This window comes from Felis catus, chromosome F1 (genome assembly GCF_018350175.1).
Source record: "Felis catus isolate Fca126 chromosome F1, F.catus_Fca126_mat1.0, whole genome shotgun sequence".
Classification (NCBI taxonomy): domain Eukaryota; kingdom Metazoa; phylum Chordata; class Mammalia; order Carnivora; family Felidae; genus Felis; species Felis catus.
In genome coordinates, this window is record NC_058384.1 from 24,073,893 (window position 1) to 24,097,763 (window position 23,871).

The 23,871-nt window shown below is 39.5% G+C and overlaps 1 protein-coding gene across 4 annotated transcripts in view; it reads right to left on the reverse strand.

Moving 5' to 3' along the window:
- TSEN15 (tRNA splicing endonuclease subunit 15) overlaps positions 1–23,871 on the reverse strand; it is a 185,903-nt gene that overhangs the window by 141,410 nt on the left and 20,622 nt on the right. Inside the window, exons 4-5 of one of the 4 annotated variants that reach the window (XM_023247552.2) lie at positions 16,274–16,415; positions 14,367–15,749 (exon numbers count right to left, since the gene is read on the reverse strand). The exons of the other annotated variants lie outside the window; for them this stretch is intronic. Of the exons in view, the coding sequence (XP_023103320.1) occupies positions 15,729–15,749; positions 16,274–16,415 (163 nt within the window). The 3' untranslated portion in view covers positions 14,367–15,728. Of the gene's footprint in view, positions 1–14,366; positions 15,750–16,273; positions 16,416–23,871 lie in introns of those variants that run through there. 4 annotated transcript variants of the gene reach the window in all.

Here is a 23,871-nt window from a genome sequence, read left to right on the forward strand (position 1 = left end):
CGGAGAGCAGCAGAGAGAGCTATACCTTTGTACACGACCTTTTTGTTTAAATCAACTGTACTGAGGTATAATTCACATAGAACAATATATACTTACTTTAAGTGTAAGTTTGAGGAGTTTTGAAACATATAACCACACATGTAACCTCCACGATCAAGATACAGATAATTTCTATCACCCAACCCCACCAAAAATTCCTTCATGCTTTTTTTTTATTCCATGGCCCCCACCCCAAGCCCCAAGCAATCATAGATATATTTTCTGTTACCATAGATTAGATTTGCCTGGGTTTAAGGGTTTCATATAAATTGAGTCACATAGGGGGTGCCTGGATGGCTCAGTCGATTAATTAACCCTCGATTTTGGTTCAAATCACGATCTCATGGTTGTGAAATTGAGCCAGGCATTGGGCTCCATGCCCTCTCTCCCTCTCTTTCTGCCCCTCCCCCACTCTCCTCTCTAAATAAATAAGTAAACAAACAAACAAAAACAAACATTAAAAAATGTTTTTAATTGAATCATATAGTACGAACTCTTTGGGCTCTGACTTCTGTTCAACAGAATGTTTCATGAGTCATTCATCTTGTTGTGTGTATCATAATTTTTGTTCCTTCTTATTCCTGAGTAGTATTCCATTGTATGGATACACTACAGTTCATCTATCCATTCACCTACTGATAGACATTCAAGTTATTTCCAGGTTTTGGCTATTATGAATAAAACTGCTATGAGCACTTGTGTATAAGTCTTTGTGTGGACATTGTGCACGAACTTTTAATGAACAGCCCATGATCTTTTAATGGACTTACTGGGAAACATGGTCCAGTGTCCTAGAATGTCACTGATCTATAGCAACTCTGCCCATAGGTAGGAAAGAAGGAGGAGGGATAAGAAGCATGATGAAAGAGCATCCCCTCTCTTCTACAAACTTAAAGCACATAGCTCGATAACATCCATGGGTAATGCATAGCACATCCATTTTATCTTACATATTTCTCTCCCATTTTCCCTCACTTGTTTTCTTCTTGTGCTTTCATTTCATTCTTCCTTCAATTTTTAAAAATAAATGTTTAGTTTTGAGCCCTGGAAAATGTAACATTTTCTCATCACAAGACCTACTACCCTCATAAATGACTTTGATGTTCATTTTGTTATTAAAAATGGATCTACTTTAAATAATCTTCAGTTTATTAGAAGAGTCATCACCAAAACATGGCCAACTGCGTCTTTAGCTACTCCTCTCCTACCCCAGTTGTGAGGCCTGAATCTGCCAGGGGAATATGTCATTTTCCATACAGTCTGCTGTTTTAGGTCCTAAAAGAGTGAAGGGTCTTAGCACCTCACGTAGCTCTGTCCACCTTCCAAATACAAAATAAATCAACAAATAGGGTCTGACCCATTATAGAAGGGGAATAAAAACAAATGAGCAAGCAAAGCAAACAGAAACAACCCATATGAACAATGGTGGTTACAGTAGGAAACATAAGTAGAAAAATACAAACAAGCATGATATATAATGGCATAAATAGATTGATGTCAAAAACTGGTGGATTGTGGGCCAATTAGAGCCCACAGACATATTTTGCTTGGTTTGCAATGCTTAAATACAATTCATTCAATATTTAAAAGTCTGAAAAGTTCACAAAAAAAATCTGCATGCACAAAAAATCAAAATATCTGGCAACTAGGCTCCTGCTGCCGCTTCACGAAAATCTCCGGGAGCTGAGCCTCAGCTGCTCCCGTTGGCCGAGCACACTGTGCGCCCTCTGCATTCACTTCACTCCTACAGGTGCCCCGCTTGGCCCTTGTAGGCATTTCAGTCTGCAACCCCTGAGTTAAGGCACCATCTCTAGTCACGAAGAGGAAGAGGTTACGAGTCACACTTCACTCACAGGACAGGTACTATCAGAGGTGGAGACAACATATGAGGTAAACGACCACATTCCAGGACAGGAATTCTTAACTTCTGATGCCTTATCAGACACTTTCGCTTCCTCCATTCCTCCTCAATGACACAACACAATGTTTAGGCCCAGGGGCTCCTGCCTCCCTCTGAGATGACCACTCGGCGTGGCTCCCATAGCATCTCTCCTGCTCCCAAGCAACCATGTCACTGGGCTAGGAAAGCAGGACCCCCAGCCTGGTGCCCACTGCTCAGAGGCCTATACGTGAGGCGGCTCTGCTTCTTCCTCTCAGCTAAGTCTGCCTCCACAACAAGAAACTGAGAGCCTGGAACTTCCCAAACTGCTCTGTAATTTCATAGTAATTTTACATAGAAGGTTCTAATAAGTTCTGTAATGATTCTACTTGAAGCTGAGTTTTGTTTTCTTTTTTTTTCTGCTAAGCTCCAGATTTATCCATCCAGTTGTCTGTGAGATATCTCTACCTCTCGCCTGCACAATTATTTCAACCAAAACTTTTCCAAATCTACGTTTGTAATCTTCCTTTGCCACCTTCCCAGGACAAAATATGTTGTGTCCTGTGTTTCCTTTTTATATCCTGTCAACCACTCAAACCTTGGAATCATTCTAGGCTTCTCTCTCCTCTGACCACCTACTTCCCTCCATCCAAGAAATCACTGAACCAATTAGAAACCACCTCCTTGCTATCTATATCTTTTCTTCCTCATCTTCATTGTAACCAGCCTCATCCAAACTCTCACACAGAATATTCCAGTAGTTAGTCTCTTTTAAAAATTTTTTGTAATGTTTATTTATTTTTGAGACAGAGAGAGACAGAGCATGAGCGGAGGAGGGGTAGAGACAGAGGGAGACACAGAATCCGAAGCAGGCTCCAGGCTCTGAGCTGTCAGCACAGAGCCTGACATGGGGCTCAAACTCATGAGCCGTGAGATCATGACCTGATACGAGGTCGGACGCCCAACCTACTGAGCCACCCAGGCGCCCCAGAATATTCTAATAGTCTCTTAGGCCAGTCATGCCTACTCTATCCCACCAGGTCCTAAACATAGGCAGTCAGAGTGATTTCTAAAACAGAAGGAAGTCTGATCATATTACTCTTCAGCTTAAGTCCTTTATTGGGCCCGCTATTTGCATGATGGATTCTGCCCAAAGTACTTTCTCAGTGACTGGTTTCTGGACTAGCTCTCAAGACTTAAATTGTCCAATATGGTGACCATTAACCACATGTTGCTATTGAGCACTTGAAACAGTGCTAATCCAAATTGAGGGGGGGCTATAAGTATAAAATATAAAATACATATCAGATTTCAAAGGGCTAGTAAGACAAAAAAGAATGTAAAATATCTTATTAATAACTTTTATATCGAGTACATGTAAAAGAATATTTTGCATATACTGGGCTAGCAACATATTATTAAAATTAATTGTATCTGTTTCTTTTGATATCTTCCAATGTGGCTACTAGAAAACTTAAAATTACATTGTGGTTCACATTATCTTCTAGATGTTTTCCTCACCACGTCTTTCTACCCTTCATCTTTTCCACCTGGTACTCTGCTAACATCAGGCATGCCAAATGACTAACAAAGCAGACCACCATGTTCTATAATCTTATACAGTTCATTTTAAATGAAAATTAGAATGCCCTTGAACTATCACAGCCCATTCCACCTGTGGTGGTTTAAAAATATATGCACAGTCTCCTTTCAAAAGGTAAACTCTAATTTTTCTCCCCTGCATTTTGGACTGTACTTAGTGACATGCTTCTATGAATGAATAGAATAAAGCCAAAGTGTCACATGTGTTATAAAAGGCAATCTCTTTCCTCCAGTCCCTCTCTCTCACATCATTCACCCTGAGTGCAGCCAGCTGCCACATCTCTTTCTAGAGAATCACACAGGCCTATGGAGAGTTCCACATGACGAAGTACTGAGGCATCCTGCCAAGCATCTTGGATCCCCTGGCCAGCCCTAGTCAAGCCTTCAGAGGACGACAGTTCCAGCCAATGTCTTCATGACAATTTCATGAGAGATCCTGAGCCAAAGCCACCCAGTTAAGCAGGTCCCAAATTTCTAAATCACAGAAACTGTAAGGTAATTAATGTTAGCTGTCTTCAGCAGATGAGTTTTGGAATAATTTGTTACACAGCAAGAAATAACTAATACACTACTCGCACCCCACATACCCTCCCCACTCCCACATTAGGAAAGGAAAATAAGAAAGGAAGTTGTTAAGAGCTCACACTTAGGTTTCACTTACTTAGATATCAAGATTTGGTTCAAAATCATCCCCTCTGTGAAGACTTTCCTAACAAACCCCAGCCAATTCTCATATGTCTATACTAATATTTTTAATTTAGAAAATTTTGTGTACATTTTGAAATCAGAGTTTTAACTAAAGACATATGTCCTGTTTTTAATTTAAAAATAAAATTTTTTCAGGGGCCCCTGGGTGGCTCAGTTGGTTAATCGTCCGACCTTGGCTCAGATCATGATCTTGCTGTTCCCGAATTCAAGCCTGGTGTCGGGCTCTGTGCTGACAGCTCAGAACCTGGAGCCTGTTTCAGATTCTGTGTCTCCTTCTCTCTCTCCGCCGCTCATGATCTGTCTCTCTCTCTCAAAAATAAATAAACATTAAAAAACATTTTTTTAAAAATAAAAAATAAAAATAAATAAATACATATATTTTTCCCTCGGGTGCCTGGGTGGCTCAGTCAGTTGAGTGACTGACTCTTGATTTTGGCTCAGGTCATGATCCCAGGGTCATGGGATCAATCCCTGGTCAGGCTCTGCACTGAGCACGGAGACTGCTTGGGATTCTTCTCTCTCTCTCTCTCTCTCTCTCTCTCTCTCTCTCTCTCCCCCCCCCCCCCGCATCTCTGCCCTGCTCATGCTCTCTCTTTCTAAAAAAAAAAAAAAAAAATTATTTATTTTGAGAGAGAAAGAGAGTGAGGGGGAGGGGCAGAGAGAGAGAGTAAATAGAGAATCCTAAGCAGGCTCTAGTTAGCACCCGATGTGGGGCATGATCTCACAAACCATGAGATCATGACCTGAGCCAAAATCAAGAGTTGGACAACCAACTGAGCCACACAAGCATCCCCAAAATAAATTTTCTTTCTGAATACAAAAGTGATAAATACACATGGTAGAAATTTTGCAATAGTCTAAAAAGAAGAGAATTTAAATTACCTAAAATGTGATCTCACTGAGGAAAACACTATTAATATTTTTAATATCCATTTTTGCATATATTTTTTACATAAATAGGGTTATTTTGCACATGCAGCTTTTCATCCTCTTTTTCTCATGCAGTGACCTCATTTCTCAGTTCCATGACCTCCTCACTTTAGTTACTGACTCCAGGGTCAAGCTGTAGTTTGAACACTTGCTACTGAAAGTGTGGTTCGTGGACCAGCTACACCGGCAACAACTGAGAGCTTATTAGAAATGCAAAATCCATCATGATCTCACTTCAGGACATTTGCACTTGCTCTCCCTTTGTCTATAAGGCTAATCTCCCAGTTACTCGCTGGGCTCATTCCTTCACTGCATTCTGGTCTCCGCTCCAATGCTGTCTGCAGAGAAAAGCCATTCCTGATATCCCACCTGAGGTTGCATTCTGGTTGCACTCTGTTCTCTTACTCTGCTTTACTTTCTTCAAGTATTACCATCACTTGACGTTATTTTAGATGTATTCATTTTTTTATTTCCTGCCACAAATATTTTTGGAACCCCCACTATGTGTCAGGCACTGTCCTTCCTACAAGCTTTGGGAACACAGAAGGGAGCAAAATACACCCTACATCCTGCACTCTAATGTAAGCATGCTATATAGATATGTTGTTAGCTATTATTTCATGTTTCTTTACTTATTCATCCCTTCAGAAGAGGCCCAATCCTCACCATCAACAGAAGGCTCCATGCCAGGTCCCATGACTTAAACCCACCCTGAACAGTCCAGCTTCTCTTTAGAGGGAATTTTTCAATGTGCTTTTGTGCTGTGTTGAGCTAAGTTTAACTTGGTTGTTTGAAACTCCATGAATTGTCCCGATACAATTTCCCTGCAGTGGAAATTTCCCTTACTTGTTGTAAGCTTCCAGCTACATAGAGAGTCTTATTCCTGTGCAATTTATCTAAGTTCAAAGGGGTTCCCAAAATGGGACCAAAAAATTTTATCATCATCATCATAATTGTCGTTGTCATCACCATCAGCAGCAGCAGCAGCTACAGCAGCAGCAGGGTTAGGGCTGATAAAAATTTCCAAAGACAGAGTTTATCTTTACTGTCTTCTTACTTTATCTGGTACCTCCTTCTTACCCTCCTGCACATCTAGGTTCCATTTCTTGGAACCTGGCTCTCAACTGGTTATCATGTATTCCCTCCTAAGGTGGCAAGGTGCACCTCAATGGGAAGGCTTGGAGACCGCAAAGGGGGGTGGGTGAGGAACACTAATAGCTTATTATGCATCAGGCTCCCCTTATCCCCACACAATCCTCTCAGTGTGTGAGGAAAACACAACCTAGAAGGACATACTTTGTCCATCATTTTCCAGATGAGAAAACTGAGGCTCAAGGAGATTACGTAACCCTCCCACATCACCATCTCCCACTGGATGGTCTGAAGTCAGCTCTGCCTTCCAGTCCTCCTGAGCCTCAAAAATTCAAAGGAGCACATTTCTGATGATGGATTATCTAAAACCCAGAATGGAGGGCGTTTTTTAAAAAACGGGCAGAGGTGGGAGCAAATGATGTAGGTATTGATGACACAGGGTCCATGCAGCCAGACTTCTCAATTACAGGTGCACCAAAATGCAGAGACAGACCGTATCTCAGGTAGTGCCTGCACTGATGCCTTCATCTGGCAGAAGTGCGATGGCAAGGCCCAAAGTGGAGGAATTATACTCATTTAAGCCTGAAGGATTAAGATTACAACGTACAGTCCAGGAAAAGCACACCTACGTGATTATATTTACAGGAAGCAGATTTTCTAATAGGGGATGAGAGAAGAGGTAACCAGTTTTCGCCCCTTTATAAAATCACAGGGGCGCCTGGGTGGCTTAGTCCGTTAAGCATCTGACTTCAGCTCAGGTCATGATCTCACAGTTTGTGGGTTCGAGCCCCTCATTGGGCTCTGTGCTGACAGCTCGGAGCCTGGAGCCTGCTTCAGATTCTGTGTCTTCCTCTCTCTCTGCCCCTCCCCTGCTCATGCCCTGTCTCTCTCTCTCAAAAATGAATGTTAAAAAAAAGCATTTAAAACTGCAGTATCCCCCTCTAAAATCATCAACAGAAGTATCATCACCATAATTTTATAGTTGAGTAGGAAATTACCATTTCTAAGAGGGATTTCTAAATTCAGCAGTGTTCGCATGTCTTCATTCCCCTCCAGAATGGTTAAATGAAAATGAACAGCTTTAGCATAGAACAGAATGTGTAATAAAATATTAAGTAAGCTTTTCAGGCAGATATATTTTGTTTAGAAATCCCCGTCTTGATCCCTAAAATTAACTAAGGCAAGGGATCAAAATATAACGGATCTCATAGCATAAGCATGTTTACATGAGCATATAGCATGCGATGAGATCTCTGATGGCCCAAGGAACTTAGGGCTCCTCTTTCTACATGGGGTTCACAGGGCAGAGAGGCTTCCAATACGTGTCCTGTCATTAGAATGGGCGGGAATAGGACTGGATGATGAGCAGTCCCTCTCTGAACATTTGAACGTCATCAAACAAAACATTTATTGAGCTCCTACTCTGTGCCAAGTACTGCACTACTGACAGGTAGGATGTGGTTTGATGGGTAAAATAAGATGTACACTCAGAAAGTTAAATAGTTCTTGTGAGTATAAATACGTGTGTTAATGATAATGAACACCTTCTGTTTGTGAATGTCACAGGATAATATTTTGATATATTAAATGATATGTTTTCCCTTCTCAGTAATTCTTGTTACCTGTGAACCTTTTCCCACACAGGATTTCTTGGCACACTGCCTCAGGGATGGGATTAGACTACAGAACAAAGGAGGCAAATTCTTGCCTTTTGAATTTCAAAACCTGAAATCTTGGTAAAACAGTATGTTTGGAAGAAAAATAGATCTGGAAATGGTTATAGTTTTTTTTTTCTAATCCTAAGATAAGATAAAACTGGGGGGTGGGGGTGGGGAATGGCAGGGAGAGTAAAAGCAGAAAAGGTAGACACTTGAACGGGTCACTAAGCAGAGGCTTATGTTTGTCTCCTCTGCCCTGACCTCATTGGACTGAGTTCCTGGTGTAGAGGAGACACAATAGATAGTCCAGGAAACTGGGCAAATCCCTCATTTTGTGAGGGCAATCTGTGGCCAGCACCCAGCCTCTCATTTCTGGCTGCTGCCTCCAGGCTCAGGGAAAGCCTCACAGACCCCAGGCCCTTAGGGTCACTTACCCCGCATTTTGGGGACACGGCAGAGACTGCCTGCAAATTACCCCCATATGCCCATGGAGTTCAGGGACAGAACAAAATATTTTCCAAGTGCCCAAGAGGAATAGATGGGACAGACTCAGAACTGAAAGATCTGTGGCCCGGGGCTGGGAGGACACAGTGGTAACTTGTGTGGGACACAGTCACTGTAGTGTGATGTGAGCAGCACAGCAGATGGCAGCATGGACTGAGAAGAAACCCTGAGGACTGGTTATCTACCCCCCAACTTTCTCTCCCCATCCCATGCTAATGCACTCTGACAGCTCCCTAGATCTGTACAAATACATCAGGTTCATGATTCCTCCTGATAATTATCCATCCCAGAAAAGAAGCCCCCTTGGGTTCTCTGTCACAAACCCAGCCCCATCTATACATCCACGCTTAACCAGCTTCCTTCAGAAAAATTCTCACAGGCTTCAACTATACTCCTGACATGGTAGGCACATTTTTTTTTTCATTCTTAAGACATAAAGAGAAGACCAGGCAACATATCCTGTGTAACAGCCCATGAGACATCGCAAGAGAAGAGTAGGTCTACAGTGATCCTAGGTTCCTGATACCTACAATATCTCCCTTCTTAGCTCAGATTCTAAATCTAGAACCTGAGCAGAATGGTGGGGAAAGTGTCTTCCAAGCTCTCCTCTCCTTGTCAGCCTTCTAAGTTGCCCCTTTTCCCACTTTTGTGATGCCTGGTGTCCAGTGCTTCTTGCAATGTCCCCGTCTTCCCACTGCAACCTGAAACTCATTCACATTCAGGTCAAGGAACTTAGAACAGCATGAGGTTAACCCCTCCTCCTCCCCTGTTTCCACAGCCAATCAGTTGTTAAACCTACCTTGTCGCTATCTCTCCTCCCCTTTCCGTTACATGGAAATGCTGTTCTCTGTCTCAGTCCAGGAACATGGCAGAATTGCACTTCCTCTCCTCCTTGAGGCTGATCTTGGCCAGCCATGTGACCCTTTGGCCAATGAAAGCTGGGAAGAGGTGACATGTTGCTTTTGGTGGAAGTGGTTAATTGCAATATGTGAGACTACAACACTTTTTTCCGGCCGCTGGAACCGACAACATTTCAGATGGCAGAGGCTCTGCTGACCTGATTCTCAGAGTAAGGACTCCAAGTCTGTGTCCAATGGGTGTGTAATGAGACCAAAAAATAAACACTTTTTAACTAATTCACTGGTTATTACTGCATGTCATCAAGAGGGCATGACCACTGGTTGACCCAAGAGCTGGACCAGGTAATCAGAGGCTCCTCACCCTCTCCCCTATCCTTGGCATGAACACTCTGCCCACCATTCCCACCAGGGAAGCCATTTTCAAGGATGCAGGTTTGACAGAGCAATGTGTTGTTGAAACCATCCGAACGATACATGTGACTGAAGCCAGTTACGATTTTCGCAGAGTGGGAGAGATCTACTTATCTTGCAGCCACCCAAGATAAGCCTTGGATTTACGGCTTATTAAGATTACCTTGCTTATTAAAACTGTCATCTACCAATCTGGAGTGCTCTGCCTCTCTCTGTTCTCTCCCTGCCCAGTGTGTATGGGGGCCAGTTTTGCATTTCACCCCGGGAAATCCTTCGGCCGTGAACCAACAGCATCATAATCTAGCTCATCCTGACTCATACACTTGGGTTCCTGTTGAGCTTCAGGCTCTCATCACTCACCTGAGCTCGAACACACGCTACTCAAAGTGTGGTGTGCACACTTATGGTATCCATAAAATATGGCCGGTTTGCAATGAAGTGAGTACAGATACTAAGAATAAACATTTAGAAATTCTTATAGCAATTTATCTGATTAATTTTATCTGTTCAATCTAATAATAAGATATTTGGGCTTACAGTCTCTCAAAATCTTAGCATTGTGCCTCACCCATGGGGTACTATAAAAATGTTTGTCAAGTTGGATCAAAGCTTCATGATTAAGAAGTAGAATTACAATAGGCGTTCAAGCAACAGCAAGCAGATCTGGGGGATATTTAAGGTGCAAGACCCTTTCTCACTGAGTGTGAAACGATCATTTAAAAGTTGCTAGAGTCTACTCTGTACCAACACAAAAGTTAGCTCCAAGAAGCAGGGAACATTCCTGAGCTCTTTCTCACTTAACACTAAATACTGTTTTAAGTTTGCCTGCAAAACAGTGTGGGCATGAATGTATTTATTCTCTGGAATAAAACTTTGTAAATATATTGCCTCTGAATATGGTTTTCCAAATTATCCACAAATAGCTTGACATTTGACACTCTTGTTCAAGAGTACAAGAAGTTAATATAAGTAATCCCTAAATCTCTTCCCAACTCCCTCCAGGACTTACTAGAGTTGTTTTTCTTCCCCAGAGTTTTTTTTGACATTAATACATGTCTCTGCACCACACAAGAAACAGGCAGCATGGCATCCTGAAAAGAACAGTGAGCTGGGTGTTGGGACACCTGGTTCTCGCCCTCACTGCCCACTCACTTGCTACTACTACACGAAGCCATTGCTTAGCTACTGGGTGCACTAATTTCTCCTCCTAGTAAATGAGGATACTAAGTTAATAACAACAAGTACGTAACATCAGCTCTGCTGGGAGAATCAAAATAAAGAGTACAGAAGCCTTTGGTCGTAAATAAAGTGCTACGCAATTGAAACTTAGCCTTTATATAGAATACTGCCTTGGAATGCTTTCAGATTATCTTATACACATGGATTTTCTCCTCTCTGGCCAGATAGTAAGTCCTTAGAGGTGCACTGTGTAAGATCTCTTTGTATGCTACCTTTGGGACGTTCTGTCCTTTGGGACAAATAATATACATACAATGATTGTTTGAAAACTGTTCAATTTACCAAAAGTTGTTGAACCCCTTCACCATCAAGTCAAATGCGGGGCGCCTGGGTGGCTCAATCGGTTAAGCGTCTGACTTCAGCCAGGTCACGATCTCACGATCCGGGAGTTCGAGCCCCGCGTCGGGCTCTGGGCTGATGGCTCAGAGCCTGGAGCCTGCTTCCGATTCTGTGTCTCCCTCTCTCTCTGCCCCTCCCCCGTTCATGCTCTGTCTCTCTCTGTCTCAAAAATAAATAAACGTTAAAAAAAATTTAAAAAAAAGTCAAATGCATAAACTTCATACACTGCATGACAGATATTCCTCCCTTACTGACATCCTTTCAGAATTTTGGTTAAGGAGAGTTGTAATTGGTTATCTGAGTTCCTTGAGGGAACAGGTCATATGTCATTAACCTTTGTATCCCACATTTACCTTAGTGTTGCAGACACACAGAAGGAGCCCAGCTAATGTCTGAAGATAAATTAATAAATGCATGGAGTGACTTTAAGGAAATACTTCCTAATATTACCTCCATTCAGTCACCCCGAAACCTAAAAAGCCAACTTTTGTTTGATTTTGGTTAAACTGGCTTTCAATTTCGCAGAATCCACCAAAACATTTTAAAAGTCCACCTGCCCAGTAAGTCACATGATTTTTCCATCCTCTGTCCTTAGCGAGCACAAGCAGTTCTTATTCAAAGATCATTAAAAGGATTAGGTTGCAAGAGTGAGAGTGGTAAGGAATGGAACAGCTATCAGTCTGGAAAGAAAGGAAAATTGTACTAACTGTTCAGATACAACACCATTCTGCACAGTAAACAGAGTGCGGTGGAGGAATAAAGGGCTTCTATATAGAGGAGCTATAAGCTCTGGCAAGACCCACTGTGCTGCACTAGTGAAAAGCTTCCTGCTGGGGCTGCAATGGAAAACGTGACCTCACAGAGGAGTTCAGAACAGAAATGCTCAGAAAAAGATGACACATCAGAAGTTTTTGGTTAAGTCATTTGGTTCCAGGCATATAAAAGTTTCAGTTAAAAAATAATGCAGGTCACATGAACTTGGTAAGAGATTGCTATTCTCATCAGAGCTTAGAATTCCAAAGTGCCTCTGCCCTCATGTTCTTCACCTTTAGGAACACATTCATCTAGAGAGGCCCACGCCCTGGAAAGCAAAATAGGTTAGTCTGGAGTCACTGGATCTAGATTCGCCAATGTTCCACTGATCCATCCCAGCACAGAGGGCTCACTGACTGGGGACTCCAAAGAACAAAGGCCACGACAGCACTGGAGAGAAGTCAGCAATGCCCTTTCCCCGTTCCTGCTCCCACATAGAGAGGACCCTCTTACAGGGAAAGTCTGTGTTTATTAGGGCAGCAATTTATGTCTTTTACCAACATTATTAGCCAGTTCAGTGAGTGTTTCAGAGCTGGGGTCTCTTGCTATGTGATGGGACCTTGAAGTTTACTTAATAAATTAGGCTTTTGCAAGGAAAAAATGAAATGTGTCACTTCATATGGTTATGAATAAAACCATAATCTAGGAAAAACACCCACCTCCCCACCCTTACCCCAAACAAGCTTTTATTTTTCAATATAGATCTACATTTTGCACAAAGCATGAATCAAGTCACATATTTAATGTCAGTAGAGTATAATTTTACAGGCAGACCAGAAAGGAAAAGGGGGGATGTAAGCACGTAAAACTTATTTATATTTTTTATTTATGTCTACTCCCCACAGATTGAAAAGAAATTTTCAAGAGCACCACTTCTGAAGCTAACCTACTCCCAGTGCCTGAAAATTTGGTGCTTATTGAGCACTGCCCTCTGGTGTCCAAATGGATCCCTTTAGTTTGCTTTGAGGCAAAAAAGTAAGCCTCTTTATAATTAAACTAGTCTACAATCTGCATTCATTTTTCACTAAATATTTACGGAGAGCCTAGTGTGGAAGGAGATGAGATACACAGATGTAAAAGAAAAACAGACACGGTTCCTTGCTGTGTTCTTACGGGGCCCAAAATCTAACAAGAGAAAGCGGCTGCAATCACACAGTTAATTTGATCATACAGAAGAAAACCCTTTACCTAGTTTCTCAGTCAAATGAGACTGACACATCTGGGTTGTCTCCCTTTCCAAACTGTTCTCAACCATTATTCATGTTAGCACGTATCTGGCAGGCTTTGGATAGAAGAGACTTTGAAGTACAACCTTTGTACCCCTTTGGTGAAGGGGACATTCTGAAATAGAGAAGCCATCCTCTATTATAATGATCAAGGCCTAGTTTGAAAGGTTTCTGTGGGAATGCTCCTTTGAGTTAACCCCAGAAGATACTTCTGGTCTTGTGGACACCTAAGAGCTCACTGGTTACCAGATCTGACATACAAATCTAACATTCATTAAGCCTCACATTTCTTTCTGAAAATGCAGACTGTTTTTGTAGCACTGTGATGAGAAGGCTCAAACGGAATCAAGTGGTAGAGACCCTAAGAATAGATCATAAACGGTCTTAGGATCCTTAGGTCTACAAATTGCCAACTAGAGTCACAGAAACACACATTGTTTTGAACGGGTGCATTTTCAGACCTTCTGGGAAAGCAGAGGGAGTCTGAAGGAGTTGTCAAGACTTTCCATCAAGAATAAAAGTGAAATTCAAATATCATCAAAGGAAAGTAGTCAGGAATGACTACAGACCAAGAATGATGCTTTACACTATTTTATAACGTTCCTCCTTTTTGCCACTTTTGCATTCTTGCTCCTGTTGTCTTTTAGTGTAGTTAGCTGTGACTTGCTTCTCACCATCAGAACATGCCCAACGTGACAGGATTTATTGTAACATTACACTGATTACATGGTAAAATTATGAGATCCATCTTGCTGAGACTTTCTCCCTTGCTGGCTTTGAGGAAAACAACCAGCTGTGCTGGCAAGGCCCATGTGGCAAAGAGCTGAGGGTGGCCTCTTGCCAGCAGCCCACTAGGGACTGAGACCATCAGTCCAACAGCCCACAGGGAATCGAAACCTGCTAACAACCACACGAGGAAGGCAAGGAAGCCTTGCCCAGTCAAGCCTCAGATGAGACTGGCCTGAATGCAGCCTTACAAAGAACCCAACTTTGAGATATTAAATGTATGTTATTGTAGGTTGCTAAGTTTGTGGTACTATTATTATGCAATGATAGATGACTAATATTGATCTCAAGATATTTTATTTTAAAACATTGTTATTATAAAAGTGATACAAGAAAAACAGAAGACAAAGTCATCCATTTATTGCTCTGTCACCCTACTGTAAGTGCAGTTAGTAATTTGTCACCCTTTCTTTATATGCTTGGTGTGTTATTTACATCCATGGTCCTACCCATTCATACACTTCCATATCTTGTTTCATTAATTATATATTTTCTCATGTTTTTCATTATATTCACTACTAATGTTTAATGAGTACATAACGTACCATTCATTGGATACACTGGCTATCTGTATCTGTTTAATGACTATTTCCCTATACCAGAGGTTGGCAAACTATGGCTCTACATTTGTAAATAAAGTTTTATTGGAACACAGCCATGCCCACTTACTTACATACTGTCTATGGTTATTTTCATACTACAAAGAGCACATTTGAGAAGTTTTAAGAGAGACTATATGGTCTGCAAAGCCTAAAATATTTCCCTTCTGGCCATTTACAGTAAAAGTTTGCTGACTGCTGCCTTAAACTTTTAAGTGGTTTACAATTTGGGTTATTACAACTAATATCACTTAGAATATCTTTGTGCATATAATTTTGTATACTCTAGGCAACATAATTGGGAGGTATTAAACAAAAGTGGAATAACTGGGTCTACTTAACAAAGATGTTTCTACAGTTGGCACTGTCCCTCACCATCTCTCTAACATTCTAGCCAGGATACAATAATGGCAGTGGTAATAAGAATGGAAAGCAAGGCCCTGTACTTTCATAGGTAGCACTTCTCTGGTCCCTATTAATCCACCTGTGCATGTACTTTTACGGTTGGAATGAGCATATTTTTACTTTTGGTGTAAAGTCAACAGTAATTGCCACATAAAAACCAACTGGAAGAAAACTTGGGGATTTAAAAGTAAACTGAGCAAACTCTCCAGATGTCAAGGTGTCCATGAAATGCCATTCCAGGCTAGCTGAAGTGGCCAAAAGGCACTAAGTGTGTTGAATAAGAAAAAGGTGACAGTCTCAACAACGTGTAAGCAGTGGCGGCAACGAACAGTGAGGCAGCTATGAGTGGGGGAGACAGAAGAAACACGTGTGTTCTACCCCTCTGAACACATCCTAAGCATAAATCTGTATGTAACTATAATTAAACTGTCTCCAGATAAGAAAGTTCTAGAGCAACTATCCTATACCTAGGAACAACAACAAAAAATTCTTCTATCTGGGAAAGTTTTATTCCTCAAAAAGAAAAACTTATGGAATGGGACCAGCTAAGTCAACCCTAACTATCTCTGAGATAAAGGATGAATCAGGTTGACGGATCTCAAATCCAATCCCAAAGTAAGCATCAGGAAGAATAGGTGTCATCTTCTAAGGGAAATATTCTGCAATTAAAAAAAAAAAAAAAAAAAGATCAGGATGGACCTTTTCCCCAGTATGGAAGGTAACTTAAAAGCAAAATCAGATAGATATTTAATGTAATTATCCCAATTATACCAACAAAATATATAAAGAAACCATATACAACATATTTACTTTATTAAAATATTCCTATCAAAATGCCAACCCATTTAACATTTTATAAAGATGTATTCTTTTGGCTGAAACTTTTATAAGCCTTTATATTCCACGTTAGTTAATTATCAAATAATATCATGACTTTATAAAGTACTCTAGGAAATGATGAAATTCTCCAAAGAATAAGTAAATCTAATTATTTTTGTGAAACCTAGGAACATATTACTTTAAACAAAACAGCCAGTTTTCTGAGGTGTGAAAATCAGGTCATTTTTTCCTTGAATTTTCATATTGCAAAGGAAGTTGAATGGCTTGATTCACACTTCAAAACATGTCATAATTTTCTTTTTTTTTTTTTCCACTGTTTACTGATAGTTGCCTCAAAACTGACCTGAGGGTCTGGCAGCATAAATCCATCAGTAAGTTTATAATAGACTATTGTGGAATCGGACTCCACTATGGCCAAAGTAAAAGACATTGGCAAATCTGGATCACCTTGCAATTTTCGAGATGCCTTCAAGATCTCCCTTATCCTGAAAATAAAGCCACAATACATTTAGGATTCATAGTCACTCAATTAATAATAAGATCAAACACTGTAAAATCTTGGGGAAGAGGGAGTCAATAACATTATACCCACAGTGCTGACTCAGGAAATGTCTGAAAGCTCAAATATAAACATCTAAAGTTGCCATCTCATACAGAAAATCCTGCAACTAAGAGCCATTTACTGAAAGCCATCTTTCAGTCCCTTTTGTATTTACCCGTCTCTCCTGATCATCGTACATGAGAGAATTACTGCATTCTGGAACCTACAGAATAGGGTACTAACAGTGTTCAGTGAGTCTACATTGTCTAGGGATCCTGGGCATTCATTGTCCAATTTTCCAACTTGGTATCATATGGCAGAACAATGTGGTATTCAGGTTTGCTTTTACAAAAAAAAAGGTTATAACAAACATTTCCAAGTTTCTACATGGTATTAATCATTTCTACCTTTAAATGGCTATGTAGTATCTATTGACTCAAAATTTACCCAATCATCCCCCTATTTCTATAAAGTTCTTTGAGGCCTTTTAGGGGGAGGAGGGTACTAACAAAGATGTGGTTATGAGGTTAGTTGTTTCTGTTGGGTCTTTCCAAGGATTGGAATTATTATATATGAATATAAATATTTTTATGGTTCTCAATATGTATTCTGATACTTAACAGAAGCTAAGAGAAAAATATACAGAGGAATAAAACTTTTTTCTTATAAGGTTATATATCAAGCATCAATTTTATAAAGGATTTCAGTTTGCCTGCTATGGAAAATAATGTACCAAATCGAATATCTAGGTCTTCAAAGTTCTATTAGCTTTTGTTTACCACAAACTAAAAATCCTTATTACCTACTCAATAAAGCCTATGTTCAATAATTCAGTAAAATGTATCCTCCAGAGGAGCTTTCTTAAAAAGGCAAATAAAAAATGATCAGTTGTTTTTTTCATTAAGCTAACCAATTCTCCAGAAATTGGAAAAAGATTTACTGGCATATTAACATGCTACAAGTGAATACATAAATAACTCAATACTCTTGTGTTCTTTAGCACAAGTGTAATTTATCCCCTTAAGTTCTACTTCCCATCCCTAAGTAAAAATTCTTATGGTCACTCTTCACTCATCTTATTAGCTATTAAATCTATAAACAATCTAAAAAGAAAAGTCTCTGCTTTGAAGCATTCTTACTACAATAATTATAATTAAAAAAAACATTATAGAGACTGGAGAATTTAGTGATTTAAAAACAGCAATAAACTTTTAGAAAGCTGGAACAAAATTATTCTTGCTAAAATATCACTTAATCACTTTATGTCACCCAGTGATAAGTGGTTTGTGAAAACAGTTGCTAAAGGCTGCTTACCTACTACCTCTCATTTAAGTGTTCACAGGCATGTAATGATATAAGGAGGGAATGTGTTTCTAACTTTTTTTCCTCAGAGTCAAGCCATTTCTAAAACGACCTTGAGTGAGTCAAGTCAACAATATGGTAATACTTGAGTTGTTAAGCATAACTGTCAGGCAACATTTATTGGATATATAAAATCTGTCTACCTGGCAAAATCTTAATTCCTTTTCAGGAATTAGCAAAACATCATCTTCTCTCTTAAGTCTTCCCTGTCACCTTTCCCCAACATCTAGGCAAAGTCATGTATCTTACCCTACTGACGCACCTTGTGCAAACCTATACTACTGTAATTGCTACCTTGTATTTATATCTCTCAGTGTCTGTTTTCCATTGGACTGTACCCATTTTCAGTGCTGAAGATAAACACATTAGCCAATGCCCAATATTGTAGTAGAATATCTGGGCAAAATGAATGAATGAAGCTTTGAACAAAGATTTCATATGGCTAAATATATTTCTGACAAATACTTTTCTAAAGTTTACTATGCAATTCTATTGTACTAAATAAAAGTTAACCTGGTTTTGAAAGATCACGATCATTTTTGGTACTTACTACTGTAGATACCATGGTAGATGGTGTATCAAAGAACTCCCTAGAATTTCTTGAAAGTATCTGCTATTTGCTTGCTTTTTATTCATCAAAACATTCTAATTATTTTATCACTTGTCTCCATACCAGAACTTGGCCAACCATAGTCATCTGTTTCTTCATGGCCAATGAGCTAGGAATGACCTCTGTCTTTAAATGGTACATTTTAAATGGTCATATAAGTATCTACACAATAGCCACGATTTTGCTACTTTGTCCACAAAGCCTAAATATTTCCTACTTGGCCCTTTCAGAAAAGATTTGCTGACCCCTACTGTATACTATGAAAAAGGTTAAAAATACGAATTGTAAGAAATGACCATCAGGGCAGTGTACTTTTTTTCAAAACTATTTATTCAAAAGGAAGAGCAGAAGGAGGTTCTACTTCTAATTAGAATGTAGAAGACCTCAAAAACGGCCATTCCTACCATAACAAAGAAAAAACACCTGAATTTTTTTAAAATATCACATTTTTCTTTAAAGGCATAAAAGAAATGTGAACACAGAGTTTAGAGGAAATACACTTTAATGAGAACTGAGTCCTTCTCAGGTAAGTAGAGAACATGAGATAAGCCACTTCCATCCCTGAGGGCAATTACAAAGTGTGGGCACAGTGGCTAGACAAGGAAGCCAGTCACAGGCGAGCAACTTCACTTTGACAAGAGAAGCCATCAATACCTGTAAGAGCCACACATGACCTAGCATGGTGGACTGAAGTCTGTAGGGACACCAGTCCCTCCAATTCACCAACTCTCCTTTATAGGACTAATGCTGCATTTAGGGGACAGCATGAGATAGTTAGGGAAGGGACTGGAAAATAGCAAGCAAGCTCTAATCACAAAGTCCTCAGGAAGAGAGAGGTCTGATTCCATTCTCAAGACAGCGGAAACTAGAAGAGAATGGAGATAACTAAAGTTGTAACTCAGCCATGACTAATCTTGACTTCCGACTACATTGACTAAATCAGGCCCTGACTCTACTTGCCAGATAGACGAAAGGATGAGCTCCTTGGGGGCATGGAGTAGACAACATGGGTCTCTTATTTATACACAATGTCCAGACACAGTGAACAATTCTAAGCTATGTGAAGAAGCAAGAAAATGTATCTAATAGGGGTGCCTGGGTGGCTCAGTCAGTTAAGTGTCCGACTTCAGCGCAGGCCATGATCTTATGATCTGTGAGTTTGAGCTCCACATCAGGCTCTGTGCTGACAGCTCAGAGCCTGGAGCCTGCTTCTGATTCTGTGTCCCTCTCTTTGCCCTTCCCGTGCTTGCACTCTGTCTCTGTCTCTGTCTCTCTCTCTCTCCCAAAAATAAATAAACATTAAAAAAATTTTTAATTAAAAAAAAAACAATGTATCTAATAATCAAGCGCAAAAAGTCAATATAAGAAGACCTTCAGAAAACTAAGGTTGTTGAAAAACTCAGATGTTGGTTGGAATGAATAGCTAAAGACTCTTAAAATAACCATTATAAAAATGTTACAGTATTGAGGGAAAAACACTGACAAAATGGGTAAGATAAAAAAATTTAAGTAGAAAAATGAAAATTCTGAAGAAAATAGACATTCTAAAATTATAAATATAATTTATAAACATATAAATATATATGTTTTTTCAAAGTATCAACTAGGCTTAGTGGTAGACTACATACGGCTAACTAAAGGAGTTAGTAAAGCTGAAAACAGGTCACAAGAAACTGAATTAAAGTACAAAGAGAAATAAGAATTAAAAAAATACATGAGAGGACTTTGGTACAGTATCAGTCTAACATATGTGTAAATAGAATTACAGAAGGAAAGAGAATGGCATATGCCTTAATCTGTTCAAGCTGCTATAACAAAGTATCAACATTAGGTAGCTTATAAACAACAGAAATTTATTTCTCATAGTTCTGGAGGCTAGAAAGCCCAAGATCAAGGTACCAGCATGGTCTTGTCCTGGAACAAGGGGCAAAGGATCTTCACCAATTTTGGAAACGTTTCAGCTACTTCTTCTATACTGCTAGATTCTAAATGTGTCCCCCAAATTTCCTATGCTGAAATCCTAACCCCAATGATGATGATGATATTAGGAGGTGGGACCTTTGGGAGGCCAAGTCACGAGGGTAGAGCCCTCATAAAGGAATTAGTGCCTTGTAAAAGAGACCCCATGAAGATCCCTTGCCCCTCACCATGTGAGGACACAGTGAGAAGATGCTGGCTTTGAAACAGGAAGAGGACCTCCACCAGAACAAGACCATGTGGGTACCTTGAAACAACACAAGAAACAACAGGTATTGGCAAGGATGTGGAGAAAAAAGAACACTCTTGCACTGTTGTTGGGAATGCTAACTGGCGCAGCCACTGAAGAATATAGTATGGAGGATCTTCAAAGAGTTAAAAATAGAACTATCTTATGAACCAGCAATCATACAACTGGGTGTTTACCCAAAGAATACAAAGACACTAACTTAAAAGGATACATGCACCACTATGTTTATCATAGCATTATTTATAATAGCCAAGATATGAAGCAGCTGACATGTCCACTGACTGATGAATAGATGATTTGGTGTATATATATATATATATATATATATGTATATATATATATATATACAGTGTATATATATACACAGTGTATATATATACAGTGTGTATATATATACACAGTGTATATATATACAGTGTATATATATATATATATATATATATATATATATATATATAGTGAAATAATATTCAGCCATAAAAAAGAATGAAATCTTGCCACTTGCAATACATGGATGGAGCTAGAGAGTATAATACTAAGCAAAATAAGTCAGAGAAGGCAAATACCATATGATACCACTCACTTGGGGAATTTAAGAAACAAAACAAACAAGCAAAGGAAAAAAAAAAGAGAGAGAGAGAGAGAGAAAAAACCAACCAAGAAACAGACTCTTAACTATAGAGAACAAACTGGTGGTTACAAGAGGGAAGGAGAGCAGGGGGATGGGTTAAATAGGTGGCGGGGAGTAAGGAGTGCACTTGTGATGAGCACTGGGAGATATATGGAAGTGTTAAATCACTATATTTATACCTGAAACTAATATATGTTAACTAACTGGAATTAAAATACAAACCAAAAAAATTAATTTTCTTTAAATATCCCTAATTGGCAGAGTATGACAAGGATGGGACACAGATGGAAGGGGGAAAAAAAACAACCTATTAAGGCAATTTTTACATAGTTTCCATTTCTTAAGATATGGTATCGTTTGAATCAGAAACATATACGTGTGTGCATGTACATGTGCACGTGCATGTATGTGTGTGGCTTTTTCCTAAGGCAAACTGTTTGCGAATTCTAGCCCATATACTAAACTTTAGGATAGAAATTTCCATCTCATTCATATTTGTTTCCAGAGTTCTTTAATATAAACAGCAAAACATTTTCAAATTTACTCCAAACACCTATGTGGGAAACCTAACATGTGAAAATTAGCTCAGAGTTGTAAAAGGGGTTTTGTCTTCAGAGTTGAGGGAAATCACTGTCAAAAATGAAATGGAAGTTCCCATCTCAGAGCTCTGTTTATCCTACTTGTTTGTGTGTTGGGGGAAAACTACCAGTGAGTTTTCTCAGTAGTAACAGAATAAAACTAAAAGCATTGAAGGGAAGTCTTACAAAGCTTCTTGTTCAGGATCTCTTCTGGTCTGTTTTTAGCAAATGTTTAAAGCAACGCCATCAAAGCAACGCTATCATTTTTCCCTACTGGAGATCTTCATTGTTTGTCTCCTTTATGGGACCCTGATAAACTCCTAAAAAAGTTACTTTGCCTTTAAGTCAACAGACTGCACTCTCTCAATCTAACAGCAACAATATAACAAAAGGTTCCAAAGTTCTACTTTAAAAATCACACACAGTTGTAAAGACGCTGAGAACAATGAAGCTGCACTAAAATACTATAATCTCACTTGACTTCTAACAAGTTTGCAGCCTGAAATCTTAACTCAGAAAGCTCAGAACAAAGTTTCCTATATGTGAAAAATTTTAAAGCTCAGTTCTTTGGAAATATATTGGGGAGATGTGTCATCACACAAATCTAAAATAATTTAGATAAGAAAATTATTTATAGGGGCGCCTGGGTGGCGCAGTCGGTTGAGCGTCCGACTTCAGCCAGGTCACAATCTCGCGGTCCGTGAGTTTGAGCCCCGCGTCAGGCTCTGGGCTGATGGCTCAGAGCCTGGAGCCTGTTTTCGATTCTGTGTCTCCCTCTCTCTCTGCCCCTCCCCCGTTCATGCTCTGTCTCTCTCTGTCCCAAAAATAAATAAACGTTGAAAAAAAAAATTAAAAAAAAAAAAAGAAAATTATTTATAGTTCTTATTTCATAGAAATCCACATATGAAAAACATAACCTATGCATTCATAATAAGAAGTTCCCGGTCTCAAGTTCACTGTATTTCAAAGGAAAAACCTAAAGAAAGAAATAAGTAATAATGACAGTTGTTGATCAGCAGTAACAGAAGCTGAGGTTTATGACAGGTTTTCCTTCTCATCACTTCAGAGAAGAGCTAAACATACTGGACACAGAGTAATTCTGCGGTTTCATAAGGGCTCACTTGAAAAAGTCTGAGGCAAACACATAGGTAACGTTATCTGGCTACTGCCCTTCCTCCAAGGTATGTAAATGCCTTCTGTAAATCTTAGCATTCATTTTTCTGTGACGATTCCCTAACAGAGACTGATTATCTCTGAAGATCTATACGTAGGACAAACAAGTTGAAAACGTTTTTTTAGCTCAAATGTTGTAAAATAGAATGTATAACAGGTTAAAATTATTATTAATTTCAATCCACAGAAAGCAGTGTGTCCTGTCCTCTTCAAGGTGGCCAAACTGGTACATACTATAACTGTATCAAGCCATACTCCTTGATCTGCCTCGTTATTGGAACAACACATCATAATACAACTCTGAAACACAATACAAAATTAAATTGGTGCCCAAGGGTACCAAAGAAGCCTTATTCATTCACAGGCTCGACCTTGATGAAAAGTTTCAAGGATAACAGACCACTTCCTTGGGAATGATGCCAATGTCTTCTCAGTTTAAAAAAAAAAAATCAAGGCAGCTTAAGTCCCAAGGTTGGATTATTGAATAATTAAGTTCCTGTGTGGCCATTCACCCCAGTGGGAAGCCATTCTGCTAAAATAAACTTCAAGCGCTTTTTTTTTTTTTTCGAGGCTAAGAGAAAAAATGCTGTGTCAGTTGAAAGACACTGCTGGAATTGGGGGTTTCCAGCAACAGATTTCCAGCAGAGGCAGTATGAGGACACACATTTTGATATGCAGGGAACCAAATGACAGAAATTGTTTTATCAGTTATTAGACTTCAGGCCTCAAATAAAATAATGGTCATTAAATGCATTTGTAATAAAGTATATACTTTGGAGAGAAGAAATATTTTTTGATTACAGGGAAATAATGGAGTAT